Source organism: Eulemur rufifrons, chromosome 1 (assembly GCF_041146395.1).
Source record: "Eulemur rufifrons isolate Redbay chromosome 1, OSU_ERuf_1, whole genome shotgun sequence".
NCBI classification, from domain to species: Eukaryota; Metazoa; Chordata; class Mammalia; order Primates; family Lemuridae; genus Eulemur; species Eulemur rufifrons.
The window spans coordinates 52,684,158-52,701,593 of record NC_090983.1 but is presented as its reverse complement, the minus strand read 5'-3'; the positions used below and the strand labels follow the sequence as shown (position 1 = coordinate 52,701,593).

General features: G+C 43.5%; 1 protein-coding gene across 1 annotated transcript in view; it reads right to left on the bottom strand.

The window, feature by feature from the left end:
• WIPF1 (WAS/WASL interacting protein family member 1) overlaps positions 1 to 17,436 on the bottom strand; it is a 108,271-nt gene that overhangs the window by 23,310 nt on the left and 67,525 nt on the right. The window contains exon 2 of the mRNA XM_069470677.1: positions 1,376 to 1,464. Coding sequence (XP_069326778.1) covers positions 1,376 to 1,426 — 51 coding nt within the window. The 5' untranslated portion in view covers positions 1,427 to 1,464. The remainder of the gene's footprint in view (positions 1 to 1,375; positions 1,465 to 17,436) is intronic.

The window sequence follows — 17,436 nt, the reverse complement described above, 5'->3', positions numbered from 1 at the left end:
TAAAAGGGGATGTGAGTGTGTGTGGAGGTGGTGGTGGTGGGATGATATTTGTCAAAAACAGAGTGGGAGGCCGGGCGCGGTGGCTCACGCCTGTAATCCTAGCACTCTGGGAGGCCGAGGTGGGCGGATCGTTTGAGCTCAGGAGTTCGAGACCAGCCTGAGCAAGAGCGAGACCCCATCTCTACTAAAAATAGAAAGAAATTATATGGACAGCTAAAAATATATATAGAAAACATTAGCCGGGCATGGTGGTGCATGCCTGTAGTCCCAGCTACTCGGGAGGCTGAGACAGGAGGATCCCTTGAGCTCAGGAGTTTGAGGTTGCTGTGAGCTAGGCTGACGCCACGGCACTCACTCTAGCCCGGGCAACAGAGTGAGACTCTGTCTCAAAAAAAAAAAAAAAAAAAAAAAAAAAAAAAACAGAGTGGGAGAGGGAAAAGGCAGAAAAAAACAAAATGAGTGAGACTGGAAGACACTTTAATGGATGCACTGAAGACAGAGACTTGGGTTTCCTGCTGTTGGGGCTCAGAAACCAACACCTCAAAATATTGTATTTTGACATGCTGAACTGAAGAAACCTCAAGGTCTCTCTGAGCATCTCCTGCCCCCAAAGCACAGGATGAAGCTGAAGTTCCTTTATCTGACCAAGATCCACACCCACCAAGGGGAACAATTGTGTTTTCTTACCTTCCCTGTAATACCAAGAAGGTAACCACCCCTGAACAGACCCTTTCACAAGATGGTACACAAGTTAATTCCTCTTCCCTGACCTAATCATTCTCCCTAGTAATCCCATCAATAGAATTCCTCCCCCCATAACCTGTTTTGCCAGGAAGGTATGTAAGCTTCTGAACCCCTTTTCGGGGCAGGTAATCACTCTGTGGTTCTCCCCATGTACATGTGAATAAAATTTGTCTGCCTTTCTCCAATTAATCTGCCTTTTGTGAGTTGATTTTTCAGCAAACCTTCAGAGGGCAAAGGGGAAGTTTCCCTTGGCCCCTACACTGCCCAGAAGTTTAAAGGCTAGACGTTGAGCTCACTTGAATGGGAACAGTGCATGCTGGTTTCAAAACTGCTCCGTGAACCTCCGTCTCAGGACAGCACGTTTCCTTCCTTGGACACGGCAGAGGAAACCTAATAACCCACATTCCATGCTTGTCCTATGCATCACAGGAGACCTTACACAAACAAAACCCCTCGTGTTGTTTGCATTCGCTAGGTCTCAGGGTTTGGCTTACGCTGGGCACTGGGAAAGCCTGCCGTATCACATGCAAGCCAGAATGCAAATGCGTTTAGAACAAATACATGTGTGCCAGGTTTTGACTTCATTTGGTTTTCTGTATGCACAGAAAATGAATGGGGAGAGGATACTCACCAGTGCAAATGTAGGGGGCGGTGGGGGTGCTGGAGGGGGAGGGACGGGCATCTTGGACTGTTACGCTTTCAACAGTCTTGCTGATAAATCTGTAAAAACAAGACAAAAAGGAACAGCACAGTCATGTATTCGACTTCTTAGTAATTCCCTGCGCTGATCGTCCTCCCCCCTTTCCTGCCAAAGTGACAGCTTCACATAGGTCAACTTTCAGGAGAGATGGGCCTACCTTTACCTCACTGCCAAAACGTTGCTGTTCTAGAAGGACCCTAATTGGGTGGGGGCGTCGGGGGGATGGTTCTGAGTGCTTGGCGAGAACGGAAGCCACATCTAGTGCCCCAAGCTGTGCAAAGCAAGAAGGTTTTCATGCATCTGGTAGAAATGTATCCCGGCCAAGTTTGATGGAAAACAAACCCACTTGAGTGGCTCCTCTTCCTCACTCATTTCCAGGACAAAATCCTTTCTTGCTCTCCCGCCCTGCCCACCGCATGCCACACTGGTTGGTTTTGCTTCTCTGGTTCTCTAGTGGAGATTGCTGACACTAGCCTGGTCTGAGTCTGCACTACGGGAATACGAGGACGGACGCATCTACCTTTGTTCCGCCCTCACAGTTCTCACAGTCCTCCAGGCAGGGAGACAGGATCACTAAGGGGAAGGGAAACGTGAGGCAGATGAGATGGGGGTGTGTGCAGTGATCCTTATTATCTCTGGTGCACTCGAAGACCAGCCATTGCTATCCTTGTGCCATCAAGCATTTCCTCACAGACCTAAGCGAACGAGGAGGAGTCAGGCCTGTAACTTCCGGCTGTTCACCAGAAACGCACCTCTGTCCGCAGAGTGCTTGCTCTGGGAACAAAGGGAAGGCCAGACTCTGTGGCTGGGTGGGAGAGTTTAGGTACCCTGGCTGGGTGGGTGGGGCTAGCAGGGTGGAGGGGGCAGCCTGGCAAACACAAGGGGCAGGAGAGATGACAGCAAAGCACCCACAGAGTTACACTAGCCGTGAACTCTTTCCCCCAATCCCTGGAGTCCTGTCCCTCGGCCTCAGTAGAACCCCTCATCCCAGCCAACACCTCACCCCCTGCTCTCACCCCTAAGTCACGCCAGCCTCTCCCACCCCACCCTTGCTACGCAAAGTCTAGTCCCGGATAGGCACCTGACCTAGGAGCTGCTAGAAACATCGACTCTCAGCCCCTCCCGCCCCTCACTGAATGTGCTTCAGCATTTTGACAAGATCCCTGGGCGATTCCTGCGCACTAAAGCTCTATCGTAGAGTCCGAGCCTTGAACAGTGGGCAGCCTGGGACACTGGCCACCTGAATAACATTATTTCCATGGAAAATGTGTCCTAAGTTTCAAACAGCAGAATTATTATTTTTTTTTAAATTCTCAGTAGTCTAATTGCAGAAAACAATTTCTTAGAATTGAAAATATTAATTTCGTTCAATCACTAAAAGTTAATGTGGAAAATTTATACCTTGAAACAAATAACCTTCTATTAAAATAATGCTAGATGGTCTGCCTTCTGTGAACAGAAATGGAATGGAAAAGCCACAAGGGCACTGCCGGACTCATCACGGCGGCTGGGAAACAAGAACACAGTTTGGAACAGTTCCGTTTCAAGTGGGCTGTCTGGAAATTGGAATTTTTAAAACTTCCACGGCAGCAACAGCAGCTGTGGTTTATGGAGAATGAGCTGGACCCAGGCGCCACACTCGCACTGTCACTCCTGCAATGACACCTCAAGCTGGCTTGATGGTGGTCATTTCACAGATGAGCACACTGAGACTCAGAAATTAAGTCACTCCCTAAGAAGCCCTGTGGCAATTCGTTCAAATCATGTCCTTTTAATGATCTAATAAGCATTTTTCGGCAGGCTAATTAGTGCTACAGCTCACCTGCTAACTAGATTGGAATCTGGTTTTCAGTAAGAGACCGTCTCAGACAGGATTCTTTCCAAATGCGTTCCTTAAGTTGGTCTTCTCTGCATGACCTATTGTTTCCACAAGCCAAGCGGGTGCCGCCAGCAAGGTTGGGTGCCTGTGGCCGGTGGCAGGTGGCCCTCTATAAAGGGGCTCTCCAGCCGCAGACGGCACGTTCAGAGGCCTCAGAGTCAGGCGTCTTCGAGGACCAGGAGGAAGGACAGGGATTTGAACTGAATTTGGGGCCAACTAACTGTGAAGGATGCTGGAGCCAGATCAAAGCTATTAATCGAGCTGGGGAAGGCGGCTTACGCCAAGGAAGAGGGGCAGCCTGGTCTGCCCGCTGGCGGGCCTGAGAGCTGGGCTCCAGGGAACAGTCCATCCATGTGTCTGGTGGATGAAATGTCCCTCAAGACTCTATTTTATCTGATCCATGTTCACCAACTAACCTTCTGTCATCCTGCCATCCTAACACCTAGGAAGGAGTGGCTTCTTGTCAACTAACAGGAACTTTTTATGGATTTGGTTCTCCTGTGTCTATCTCTGGGTACAGACTCCAAATTAAAACTCTGTCCTGCACAGACAGGGCCAGACTGTGGAATGGGGACACTTTCAGGGGACCGCCACCCTGAAAGGCCTCCTTAATTATTTTACAATTCTCTGTTGTTGCTGTTTTAGTACGGTCTGTGCAGTAACTGACATAAATAAACTTCTGGACCACAAGTCCAGGGGGGACTGTGCTAACTTTGTGGTCCAGAGGGCTAGTGTGAGAGCAATAGCAGCAGCTGTGGCTGGGGCCAGGGCAGGGGCCGGGGCCAGACAGGCAAAACCAAGGCTCAGGAAGCAAGAAGCTATTAAACGCTTCAGGGTCTTGCAAGAAGTGTGGCCTTCCCCTCCAGGCTACCTTAGATAACAGCCCGGAGAGGATCTGCGGGTGAGCGCTCTCACTTTCCCCAGGCTGGTGCAGAGAACCAAGCACCCTCCTCCTCCACTTCTGCACACTTGTCTCCCTGCCCCCACCTCTCACTCCCCTCCAGATGAACCATGCCCACTCCCGCTTCAGTGCTAAAAGGGGGTGACAGGTCACCACGTACCCCTTGTTCCTTTTCGGCTGAATAGCTTCCGGGCACATCCTGGACTTCTACAGGCTGGGGGTCTCTAGGGAAATGTGTGAGAAAACCCAGACTCCGATCCTGCCACCTCATTCACCCCATGGATCAAAGGAGACCAAGCTCATGGTGCTCCATGCCAGATCCACTTCTTGGTTGCCTTCCCACCAGCCTGTGGACTCCACCTATGCCAATACCTGGCACAAAGTAGGGTGTGGAGTGAAAGAACCGGGTATCACATGGATGAGCAGGGGTGGGGGTGGGGCTGTGTGTGGTCAATCCTTATCTTTGGTCCACTCAGAGACCAGCCTTTGCTATCTTCGTGCTACTTAGCCAAGTGCTTGCCATTGGAATGGACCCCAGCATCACCCCTAAAACATCGTGAGGTTTGAACAAAAGAATCAGCGCTAGTTCAGGGGACCCTGCCAGCGTTAAGTACTAGGACTTATTTTCCTGACTGCCTCCAACTTCCCCAGTGAGGTAGAACCCGAAGGCTTTGGGAGAGTCGGGGCTTCCCTCCTCTGATGGAGTTAACTGCCCACATCAGAGTCACAGCTGGACCTTCCTAAAGGCCTCGGCACCAGGGCACGGACCAGCCATTCCTGCCTGGATCCTCCACCTGCAGGGTCAGTGGACAGAATTCAGGGGGTCATGAACTTGGATGAAAAAAAGTAGCTATTATTTCTACTAAGCGATACTTGAAATTTAGCATTTCCTTCAATTATGAGTATAGGTCAGAAACCACAATACCTGTGATTCTTTTACCATGTAGTTTTCACATATTATATTTTCACATCATATTACAATTGCAGGTCAACAATTTTGAAAATTCTGGCAATGTTTAGATCTGTCGCCAGATCTTATTGTTTAAACCATTAATAAAGAAGTACATATTTTAGTACAATTATTTTCCTGTGAAATTCTCTGTATTTTATTTTATGCATTTAAAAACTGTCATAGCAGTTGTCACAGGAGTCTTTACTGGTGTGGTTTATGGAATGAAAAAGTGAGAACATGAGATCTGGGTCCGGCAAGTTTGGTTCCGAATCCTTGCTCTGCTACCTATTAAGCCTGGGACAAGAATTTAATTTCTCTGGGCCTCTCTTTCCCATCTGATGAGTGGAAAGTTGTTGGGAAGATTAAGTGCAATGGTACATGGCACGCTTTCAGTACCGCTTGGGAGAGCACACCATTAGTGGACAGGTCTTGGATCTGTCCTCCTTGAGGGTCCTGCTGGTGCGTAAGCCGCCAAGTGCATGGCAGAGGAGGGATGGACCTGGGGGCTGAGTTGAAGGGCTCGGGCTTTGCCCAGTAGAGATGAGTAGAGCTGAATAGGGTGGGAATGAGGTCAACTGATGACTGGGCCTGACTGCATTTGGTTCTTCCCTTGGAGATGGCAGCATGGCAGGAGGGAGGCTCTGTCCTGGGGCCAGAAGGGGCCCTAGAACAAGCGGAGGGAGGGCAGCAGTTCCCCAGAGGCTGCCTGTCATCTCCTGCATCAGAATCAGCTGTGTGCTGCATCCCACTCTGCACCCCTAGTCAGGCTCCCGACAGCTGGCAGGTCACACATCTACCCTTCTGCTAAGCCCTGCCCTCCCACCCGACCCCATTCCAGGCACTGAGGATGAATTTCAATGTTTAGATAACGTTCTTCACAGGCAGAAAAGCCGGACTTTCTAAAATGTTCACCTGGTGTGTTGAGTTTCACATGGTTTCATATACAGTGTAATGGGCTGAACTAGGTACCTGCAAATTGATATGTTGAAGCCCTAACCCCCAGGACCTCAGAATGCAACTGTATTTAGAGATTGGGTCTTTAAAGAGGTCATTAAGTTAAAATGAGGTCATTAGGGTGAGGCCCTAATCCAATAAGACTGGAGTCCTTACAAGAAGGGGAAGAGACATCAGATATGTGCACAGGCAGAAGGACCATGTGAGGACACAGTGAGAAGGCAGCCTTTGCAAAGGAGAGAGACCTCAGGAGAAACCAAACCTGCTGACACCTTCATCTTGGACTTCTAGCCCTCAGAACTGGGAGAAAACAAATTTCTGTTATTTATCTGCCCAGTCTGTAGTATTTTGTTATGGCAGTCCTAGTGGATGAATTTACATTATTAACAACCCATGTTCATCTATTATCTATTATGGATATGACAAGATAATGGCTTTTGAATAAAATATCCATCAATTTATTTCTTACCCAAGATATTTCTAGACTGTCACACATTAAAAAAATTTTGAAAATCAGCCTGAACCCTAGAGTATGTGAGTGATTGCCAATGCTTTATTTAATAACAGAATGAATCATTCAAAAACCATCAAATATTAGGTGAAAAATAGTTGAGGTAAGGCGAGAGATCTACTAATAAATCTTTTGTAAAGGAAATGGGTTTATGGGTTTAGAGAACAGAGCAGAATAATTTGCATAAGTGACTTTAAAAATTCAATTATTGGTTCTTTGTTGCCTACACACATACATATACACTCGCACACACAAATATACATCAATATTTGGAAACTCTGGATTTCCTAGTTCTGTGAATGAATGGCTTTGTTGGTTTTCCTACAGTGTTACTAGTTCAACATCAAGGTTTAACACTCACATCAAGGATCACACACTGATCCCAGACCAACCAGGGCATCTTGCAGCCTGTACCCATTTGCTAAACATGTAACATTGGTTACAAGGGGACACCCTGTGACAAAGAGACTTGCTCGGCCCGCTCCCCACCAGTACAGGGCACGTATTCTCCCTAATGGCATGGCCAGCTAGAGGCTCAACCCCAGCCCACGGTTCAGTCCAGATGTGTCCCAGAAATGCATAGTTTCTTCTTCAATGTGCTCATCTAGGAAAGCAGAATTTTCCCTGAAAGTAAAATGATCGATCTCCTTGGGATCAAAAATATGGGCTAGTTATTTAAATAAGCTGTTTCTTAGTTTCATGGCCAACTTAAAATTCATTCTAGATTGCACCACGTGAGGTCCACACTACAGAATGACACGAGGAAGAGAGTGATTTCCCACAGACCCCCAGAGAACACAGCTGACAATCCCCGGAAGGCCAGGCTCTCATCCTGAGTGAGGAGGGTTCTATCAGAGAAGACGGGAGCAGCTTGATCCAGTTATGTTTATCACGATTTGGGACTGTCCAAAAATATAAAGCAATTTGCTCTACATAAATTTTGCTAAAAGTAATCCTCAAATACTATCCTACCTAAAATGAATGGGGTTTTCAAAGTGAACTTTTCTTTCTGAAATGGTTGAATCAACAGAGGGGGATTTTATTTGATGACATGTGGGAGTAGGGTGGGAGGACGGTATCAGAAATAATAAAACCGGACAGATTCAGAGACCCATCTGCTCTCTTGCCCTCGTTATTTTCTATTCTTTGTCTTATTTTTGTTTACACTCATTTATATCTTACTTTATAAATAATGTTTTAACTCAGTTTCATGTATGTATTTCTCATGTGCTTTTGGCTTCTTTGGGTTACATTTATTTGTGGGTTTTTTTTGAGATTTGTTTTCCTCTTGTTTCCAGAGGGAGAGTTGTAGAGAACAGAAACCACAACAATACACAAAGATGAAAATAAAACACTAAAGTTGTATTTAACCACAGAAGTACTCAATAATAATTAGATTTTAGATGAAAAACGGTTGGGGATTACTAATGACTCATATTATTTTTATGTATATATCCTTCCAGCTTGCAAATAACACACACACACACACACACACACACACACAGAGATCTCTCTCTCTATTTACATGTATCACACACATACATGCACATACAATTGTTTGACCAAAAAATATTAACAGAAGAAAATTTATAATACATGTAACTCAACACCGTTTTAATGTGAAAAGGTTCTTAAATTCATACTGAGTTATTAGAACCATGAAAAATAATTGCAGGGGCACTCATTGCAAAGGCAATGAATCCACTACAGTTACACTGCAAAAATAAAATCACTTAGCAAACTCAAATTGCTGCTAAAATCTTGAATTTTAAAAAGCATGCAGCTTTGGGATTCCTACTTCTAATTATTCTTGATTCCATTCTTCAGAGACTCCGCCGTGATGCAAACTTAGTTGGATGTATTTAAGATCTGAAAACCATTACAACTAATTAAGATGAATTTGGCTTTGTTCTGCAACTTCCTGTAAAAATGCTCAACAGGAAAATTGATGCTCACAGTAAACCACAGTCATCCTGTTTCTTTAACACGATCTTTTCACAGCTGCAGTTGCCTGGAGTTTCTATTTGATGATGCGAGTCACTGTGCAACATCTCCGCCTCTCCCCGCCCCTCCCCCCAGCATGTCGTTGGGCCATTTTAGAAACTTTTAGTACCTTTGCAGAAAGGTTTGTTTCTATTATTGCTACTCTTCCTCTCCCCAGGCTGCCGAGCCTCAGAGCAATGAGGCCATCCATACAAGAGGGGAAACAGAAAAGGCGGCTGGACCCCAGAGGAAGCAAGAGGCAGAAAAGAGAAACAAGTTTTCCTTTATAAGCAAATCAACAGCCTCACCCACTCGTTATTATTCATCGTTATTCTCCACTGGAGCCGAATGTGGAACACTCGCTTGCTGAACACGGAATCCCTCCGTTCTCAAAATACACTTGCTCTTTTCTCAGTTGACCATCATTTAAAACAGGATCTTAAGTGACTTCTGCTTAGGTTGTCTTCTCAATCAATGGTAAAGGTTTAAGTCTTTGCTGTACTTAGAGTGTCCTTGGCTATTTAAAAAATGCTTCTTTTAGAGTTCTTTCAGATAAAGAGTTGATTTATTTTGGGAGGATGGGAAAGGCATTTTTCAAAGAAGACATTTTGAAGCATCTATAATGTCATTAAGATTGGCTGGCTAGGAGCTTGGGCACAAACCATTTTACTGTAAGAGTAACTGCTGGGGGAATAAAGGTTGCTATAAAGCAAAATTATTTCTTAATCCACTATTATACATATTTAATTTAAAAATTAATACAAACTCATACACACCCAAGACCCTTTTAATGGTGAAAATGCAGGTTAGCTAAATGTCTAATCTGTCATTTAACTGAGGGAAAGGGAGAGGAAAGCCTTTTTCACTTTATCCATACAGCTAAAACGTGTTGGTTTTTCTCTCACTACTTCCCATTTCTTTAAGGGGCTCAAATCTCAAAGCTAAAGCCTTCCTAAATTGTCAGCAACACATTTGGTTCTACCAGAGGATTAAAAAAACTTTTTTTCATAGGCAGTGTTCAATGACCTGTACCAGAGAATTAAGATCTGCCATTGTTCTCCACTAAACACACACACACATACACACACACACACACACACACACACACGGCATATATATCAACGCATTGGACATATTATATTCATTTTATCATTGAAAGAACAGCCCTTTAATGTAAGCAGAAGTGTCACCAAATTTCCTTCCGAAAAAGGCAAAGATTTAAAATGGAAAATTGAGATTATTTGTTTTAAAGACATTTACTGTTGCTGTGACACTTAAAGCAAAGTATTTGTAATCCCAGATCCCCAGAACCGGAAAAGAACCTCAAGAAATCGTACCATTTATCATATTGCCTCCAAACTGCACTTGTGAAAAAAGTTCTTGCCATTCAGAAAACTTCCTCCACACTTAGTTTTTAGGTGGCCTTGGGCAAATGACTTAGCCTCTCTAAGTCTAGTTTCGGAAATAAAATGGGGATAATAGCACTTACTTAGTAGGGTTGTTCAAGAGTTACATGAGACAATATTTAATAAGTATTAACCATTTTTTAAAAATAAAATAAGCAAAAGTAAACAGCCTAAGACATAGTAAGTGGTCAATAAATGTTACTGTCTTTCCCATTTAACCATAAGAAAAAGAAACCGTGAGCTGATTTAAACCTTAGCCCACGTGTGTACACCCATGCAAACCTCTGTATTATAGACAAATGATAAAGGGAGATGTATATAAGGGACATTTTAAATTTCAGAGAAAAGCATACTGAGTAAAATATTCCTTATTCTAGCATTTTTTTTTTCACTTTTAATTTTTAGGACCAATGGCTGCAAAATGCAGACAGAGGTATTTATGACAGTCCAGGGGAAATGTTCTTTTCAGTAAGTACATGTATGACAATTTGGAAAAACAAAATGAATCAAACCTTAAACCAGAAACGTATCACAATTTAAGTAGCCAGAAACTGCCAAAGTAAATGATGTGTTCGTGAAATGTTAAACAGAATTCAAAAGGGCATAAAACTTGAAGGGTCCAGGAATTAGGTAGGTCATTTCCTCTTACATTATATTTTAGCATAGGTTGGGGAACTTCCAGCCTATAGGCCAGATCTACAATTTGATTTCATCAAAGATCAGAGTGAAATTGCTGCTGGACCCCAAGGACTAATTTTCACCACAGGGAGTTCTCTGAATATTTCATTTCATCCAGAGTATGTGTAGCTTTTAAAAATCTAGCTTTTGGAGTAAGGAGCTGTGAACAATTAACCCATGAATAAATTTTTCAAAGAGCCTTAGAAAACCTGATTTTAGGTAAATCATTTGACCTCTTTAGACCTACAAAAAAAAGAGTTTTGACTAGATGATGCTTCAGTTCAGAAGTAACACAACTTTATGACGTTAACCCATCATACTCTTAAGACCCACAGTCCAAGTGGATTGTGAGAGTACGGCTTCCACACTAATCCCCTCAAAAGCTTTCCCTAGCTTCTCATCTTCCTTTCTCACAATCCTCTCTTATTCTTTCCCCTGCCTTTCATCTTTCTCTCTACCAAGCCGGCCTACTTTTCTTAATTAAATCTTTCTGCAGCCTTTTCTTCATTGATCACTTCTCCATTTTCTTTTTTAAATTAAAAAAAAATTTTTTTTGAGACAGGGTCTCACTCTGTTGCCTGGGCTAGAGAGCAGTGGTGTGATCATAGCTCACTGCAGCCTCAACCTCCTGGGCTCAAGCGATCCTTCCATCCTGAGCAGCTAGGACTATAAGCACATGCCACCACACCCAGCTATTTTTTATCTTATTTTTTTTGTAGAGACGAGGTCTCAAACTCCTGCCCTCAAGTGATCCTTCCACCTTGGCCTTCCAAAGTGCTGGGATTACAGGCGTGAGCCACTGTGCCCAGTCAGCCACTAAATTATTTAAAAGAACTTGTACTTATTGAATAAAGTTGTATGTGCCTTCTTAACTTTTGAAAGCTTTATTTTATTTCTCCATGGGGAAAAAGGAACGTATGTCAAGTTACTTTTTCATAACGTCCTAGAAAAAAATGTTTTTAATTCAAAAAGTTTCCCTAATTCTGCTCTGTAGGTCTCTGAGTATATGGCTTGAAACTTTAAAATCACAATATTTTATGCCAAAATATTAATGACATTAAATGTATATAGTTATAACAAATGCTACAGAATTTGATTTGCAATAGTGTTTGTACACTGCACTGTTATAATGTAAGCAGAATTATTCTAAAAGGCGGCTTAGAAAGGGTTTAGTTTGGGATCTGAACTTAAGTAACATGTTCTGCAGCACCAGAACTGCAATGGCTTAGTTCTACAGTATTTTCGTTTGAAGCTTCTGCTGGTTCCTTTTACTTTAAAAGCACTTACTATTGCTGGCCAAACCCAAGATTCAGAGACAGTTGTGTGGACGACTGTACCACACAGCAAAAGCACATGTTTACTGACGGACACCCCCATTCATTAAATGGGAAAATGGGGAAAAAGATTCCTGTGGATCCTAACTTTTCTAGCGGTCAGGAAAATGTCTACTGAAAATCCTGCTTGCACTTTGGCTCAAAATCCAAGTAATGAATCACCCACAATCACCCTAGTGCTAAAACTAGTATTCTGGGCAACAGGAATAGACTGCATGATCTTCTACTGAAAAATTAAACAGTTTTATCTCAAAATGCTATGGCCCATTACCAGCCATTTAGCTGATAAAGAAAATACATTTAGTTTGAGTATCATTTCTCTTACCGTTAAAGGGTACTGTAGGAAGCCATGATCGGGGACACAGGCCAACAGAGAGCAAGTGAGACAAGAGCCAAGCGAGAACACTGTCCCTGAGAAAGTCATCATCTTCTAACGCAAACGTGGGGTCGTTTTCGGACAGCCATTTTGGACAAGCTCTGGCCTCTTGTTAACTGTGACATACTGAGTCAGAGGCAGACGTCCTTCTGTGGGTATTCGCTTCCTGTCTGATTAATTTGTTGTTTGTTCCTTCCTCCTTTGCTGCAGAAAAAGAAACTACATTGGTTTTGCTTAAGAAGCAAGCAAGGAAAAAACCCTAAATTAAAAAAATTAAGTGTTTCTCTTTCCTAAAGGTGTACTATAGCTGTTTGGTAAGGTGACAAGTGGAGATCAGCATCTCCATCCAGTTAATTTTATTCTAGACACCGCCAAAAAAATAATTGTTCATGGAACTTGAGAGTCCTTTAGGAAAATTCTGTTTGAAAGCATCACTAAATACTAGCATATTTAGTAATAAGGAAAAGAGTTGCTCAAGAGATAAAAGCTCTTAACTGCACTGATAATTAGGCTAAGTGATTTTTCTTCTCATTTACAGAGCATTCAAGTGTGTAGGGAGAAAGTTACAAGTGCCAGTGAAGAGAGCAGGTCAGGCGTATAAGGCAAATGACTTTGAAATATGATTTTGGGGCCCATGCAGGATAAATGATATATGCTCAAGTCAGCTGCAGACCCATTTCTCTGCCAAAATGCTTTATTTCTGTCCTCCACACTTAGTGGGGCAACAATAACTCTCTCAGAAGATGCCTGACAAAAGCATAGAGATAATGAAGGCAGAAGAAGGAAAGTCAGGTTTTCTATTCCTACGGGACTCTATGAGGTGGACGGCAATGGAATATGTGCAGAAAACACTATATGGAAACCTTGAGTTATGTATAGAACGATCTGAAAATACTCATGATTTTTTCTTGGCCCAACTGGAAGGTTCAGACTTATATTTGCAACATACACCATGTTAACTCTGAGAAAGAAGTATCTTTTGAAAGAATGAAAAACAGAGGCATATTTCAGAAACTTGCTTCGCTGTAAAATTTGAACTTCAGGTCCTGATTTTGCTGGGTGAAGAGGAAGGAAGCATGAAAAGATCGCGAGTTGTCTAACTGTACAATGATAGGATGGGGCTAGACACGAGGTTTTCAGCTCAGGTAGCTGCTGGAACTGCATGGAGGCATTTCCAGTTGCAGGTGGGGAGCAGTGGGTGGGAACAGTGGGACGAGGGGCCTATAGGACTCACGGGCGGGACCAGGGATGTGGAATTTCCTATGGTGCTTGGGACAGTCCCACCCAAAACACCAGAGGTGCTCCTATGGACGAGTACTGGGACAGATGATGCATAAGGACCTTTCAGACTCAAAATTCTCTAAGGTGTGAGTCTAGTGGCATGAGCAGTTTCATGATGCCAGGCCACGGACACAATTTCTGGAAGTGCGTATCCAAGGATTGGTGACTGAGAGCCCTCTACTTTGCCCAGGGCTGCCAGAAGGCAGGGACTCCATTCCCCTTGTGTAAGGCAGGGCCTAAGTAACGTGAATAGACACATACAGGCATGAGGGCTGGGCAGAGGTGGAGGCCTACAGCTATCATCCACTTCTCCTGCTACAGACCCTCAGGAAAACAGAAAACTTGATCAACTATCAAGTAAATGCCCGAGTGGATCTTTGGGGAAGTCTAACTATAGTTGGGTCTAAAAGCAGAACATGGGCAATATGATGATTCGCTATGTATTTACAGAATTATTTTTCAGTTCTCTAAGTAAGACACCCCAAGATACACACACACTCACACACATACTGTTCATGGCTACTCCCACTCATTAGGGAATGCTCAGTTAGAAGGCATTATGTCACCTACAAAGCTGCCCCCCTCAAGACATGCAAGGGCGTAGGTGTGTAGATTTTGGGTGTATTCCCGCAGTCAACTTTGGAGAGTTTGGGTCGATTCCTGCAGTCAACTTTGGGCACATTTATGAGGTGTCCACTATGCACAATAGGACATAAATCAGATAATGTTCCTCCCCTGCTTAAAACCCTCCAATGGTTTCTCAATGCACTTAAAAAGTCCAAATCCTTTGCCTAGGCCCACAGGAACCCATAAGATCTGACCCCTTTCTAGCTCTCTGACTTCATCTTATATAGCATTCCTTCTTGCTAATTTACCTGCCAGTCCTTTCTGTTTCTTAAATGCACCAAGCTCATTCGCATCTTGGGGTCTTACGCTTGCAAGCCCTCTTGCCTGGCACATTCATCTCCTGGTTCCTCAAATGTCAGCAAAAATGCCCTCCCTCAGGTCCCATTCTGCTCCTGTTTTCTTCTATGCATAGCACACATCACCAATTGGCATTTTATTTAATTGTTTATTTACTTATATGTTTCTCCCCACTGGAATTCAAGTTCCATGAGAACAGAGACTTTTGTCTGTTTCTTTCCTGCTGTTACCTCAGCACCTAATGCAGCATCTGACACCTGGTAGGTGCTTAATAAATAGTGTTTTGTTTCGTTTTGTTTTGTTTTTTGGAGATAGGTTTCTGCTCTGTTGCCTAGGATGGTCTCAAACTCCTGGTCTCAAGCAATCTTCCCACCTCAGCTTCCCAAATAGCTGGGATTACAGGCATGAGCCACTGAGCTCAGCTCAATAAATAGTGTTTGTCAAATGAAAAAGAAAATCAGTATCTCTTACAAATTCTACCATAACATAACATTTCCTTAAAAGCTTAGGATTGTTCCCCCTGGATCAGTAAATAACCAATACCAAAACTAGACGTAAGCATTCATGGGAAAAGCTGTTAAACCGAAATTTTCCAGAGGGAAAGATCAGTGGGTAAAACCTTTAGCTCATCAGTGGGCTTAGCAATGTATGAGAGTCTTAGGCAGTGCAGGTGGCTTATGTCATTGAGCAATGGGAAGAGAAAAATGGGTTTAAAAAGTTAAAAAAAAAAAAACAATCAGAAAGGAAGGAGAGGAAATAAAAAGATAAAGGAAATGAGGCAGGAAAAGATGGAGACAGGGAGAGAACACGAGCTGGGCAGGAGAGCATTCCAGCCGCCTCTGCAGTGGTGAGGTGTTGGATGTAACAGCATTCCCAGATCAGTGTCAGCTTTTCCAACAGCCACTTTTTTTTTTTTTTTGAGACAGAGTCTCGCTCTGTTGCCTGGATAGAGTGCCGTGGCATCATAGCTCACCGCAACCTCAAATTCTTGGGCTCAAGCAATCCTACTGCCTCAGCCTCCCAAGTAGCTGGGACCACAGGAGTGCACCACCATGCCCTGATAATACTTTTCTATTTTTAGTAGAGACAGGGTCTTGGTCTTGCTCAGGGCTATTCTCAGACTCCTGACCTCAAGCAATCCTCTCACCTTGGCCTCCCAGAGTGCTAGGATTACAGGCGTGAGACACCACTCCCCACCACATTCTTAAGGAATTCTAAGGCTGAGGAAGACTTCAGAGATCAAAGTCCACACCATCCCCAAGAGAGGAGCATCCAGAGAGTTTACGTGGCCTGCCCATGTCTCGGAGCTGGCAGCAGCAGAGCTGGGTCTGAAGCCGGGGCTCTGCTTCAGGGGCCAGTGCAGCCACCATTCTAAACTTCAATTTAGGTTCAGAAAGGCGACTCCATCTAACTCTTTCCTATAAGAGGTGGAAGGGAGAGGGGTGGAGAGAAAATGCGATACGGAGGGGAGAAGCTGAGGTCAGTATTTGTGTTGTGACTGTTATGTCATAACCAAAGGCCCAAGATAAGTGGACCGAGAACCTGTGGTAATAAAGACAACCACAATTCTGGACTTCAAAGAGAATTTTAAATGCGTATCTCTCCCCCATTCAACGCATAGATCAGTCCAAGCTTAGTGATAGGACAAAATAAGTCAATAAGCTCTTGGACCAACCACATAAAGAATCTCCATATGAATCTATAGAAAGAAAAAAACCTAGAGCAGACAGAAGATCATAAAACAAGAGCATAGGTCTCACCAGTCTTAGAAACATGCTGAAGAATCACAGCCAACAACCCTCCTGCAGTGGCCCCAAATCAACACAGACTAAATCAGTGCAACAGCAACATGTATAAAATGTAAGAACATTCATTTTTTAATAATTCTGGTTTCTTCAAGTTGTGTTTCCATGACTACCTGTTATACTGTAGTATTTGCCCTAGTAGTGGAGAGATGTTTATAACACTGTATTTCTCCAATTCTAAAACGCCTTCTTCAATAGCAGAATTCCCCCCTTATAGCATTTTAGGGGGAAAGAAAAACACACCAGACTACATGTATGCATCTACTGTGAAAGGAATCTACTTCCAAAATGTTAAAAGATGGGAATTACATAATTTAAAAGAGTAGAAATAAAGGAATAATCCTCTCCACCCCTCATAATTATCAGTATGGTTATACAGAGGATTGATCATTTAAAAATAATCTCAAAAATATAGAGAAATTAAAAACAAATTTTGTCATACTCCGTGCCCTATTAGTATAAATCGGTATAATCTTACTTGGGAAAAATTTTGCAATATGTGTTTTGGCAGCTCAGCAACCATTCACCCTACTAATAATGATGCCTTTTGTTTGGCTGGTTTTTTGTTTGGAGAATTATACCTCCCTCACCCTCAGACCAGGTGGATCCAGAGGCGTTCACTTCCACTCCAGATGTAGGAACATGATTCAGGGATGGCTAATCAGAGCCTTAAATTCATTTGGCCATAGAGATTGTTTGGTGACAGCCCATGATATCATCAGAATCAAGAAAATTTGTGCCAGAGGCAGGTCCTCTTCCTGAGGGAGGAGGCTGGCACTGGATCTCTGAGGATGCAGGGGCTGGGCCTGCTGCACGCATCCGTCAACCACATGGGGTCTGAAACCAAGACCAAGAAAATGGGAAACTGGGAGATGGAGAGAAACCAAATACCGATGTTATTGGTAGGGCCCTGAACCTCTCTATACCTGAAGTAAGCCCGAGACTTGTTAAATAACATTAACAAGTAAATTCTCTATTTTTTGTTTAAGCTAGTATGGTCAGGTTTTC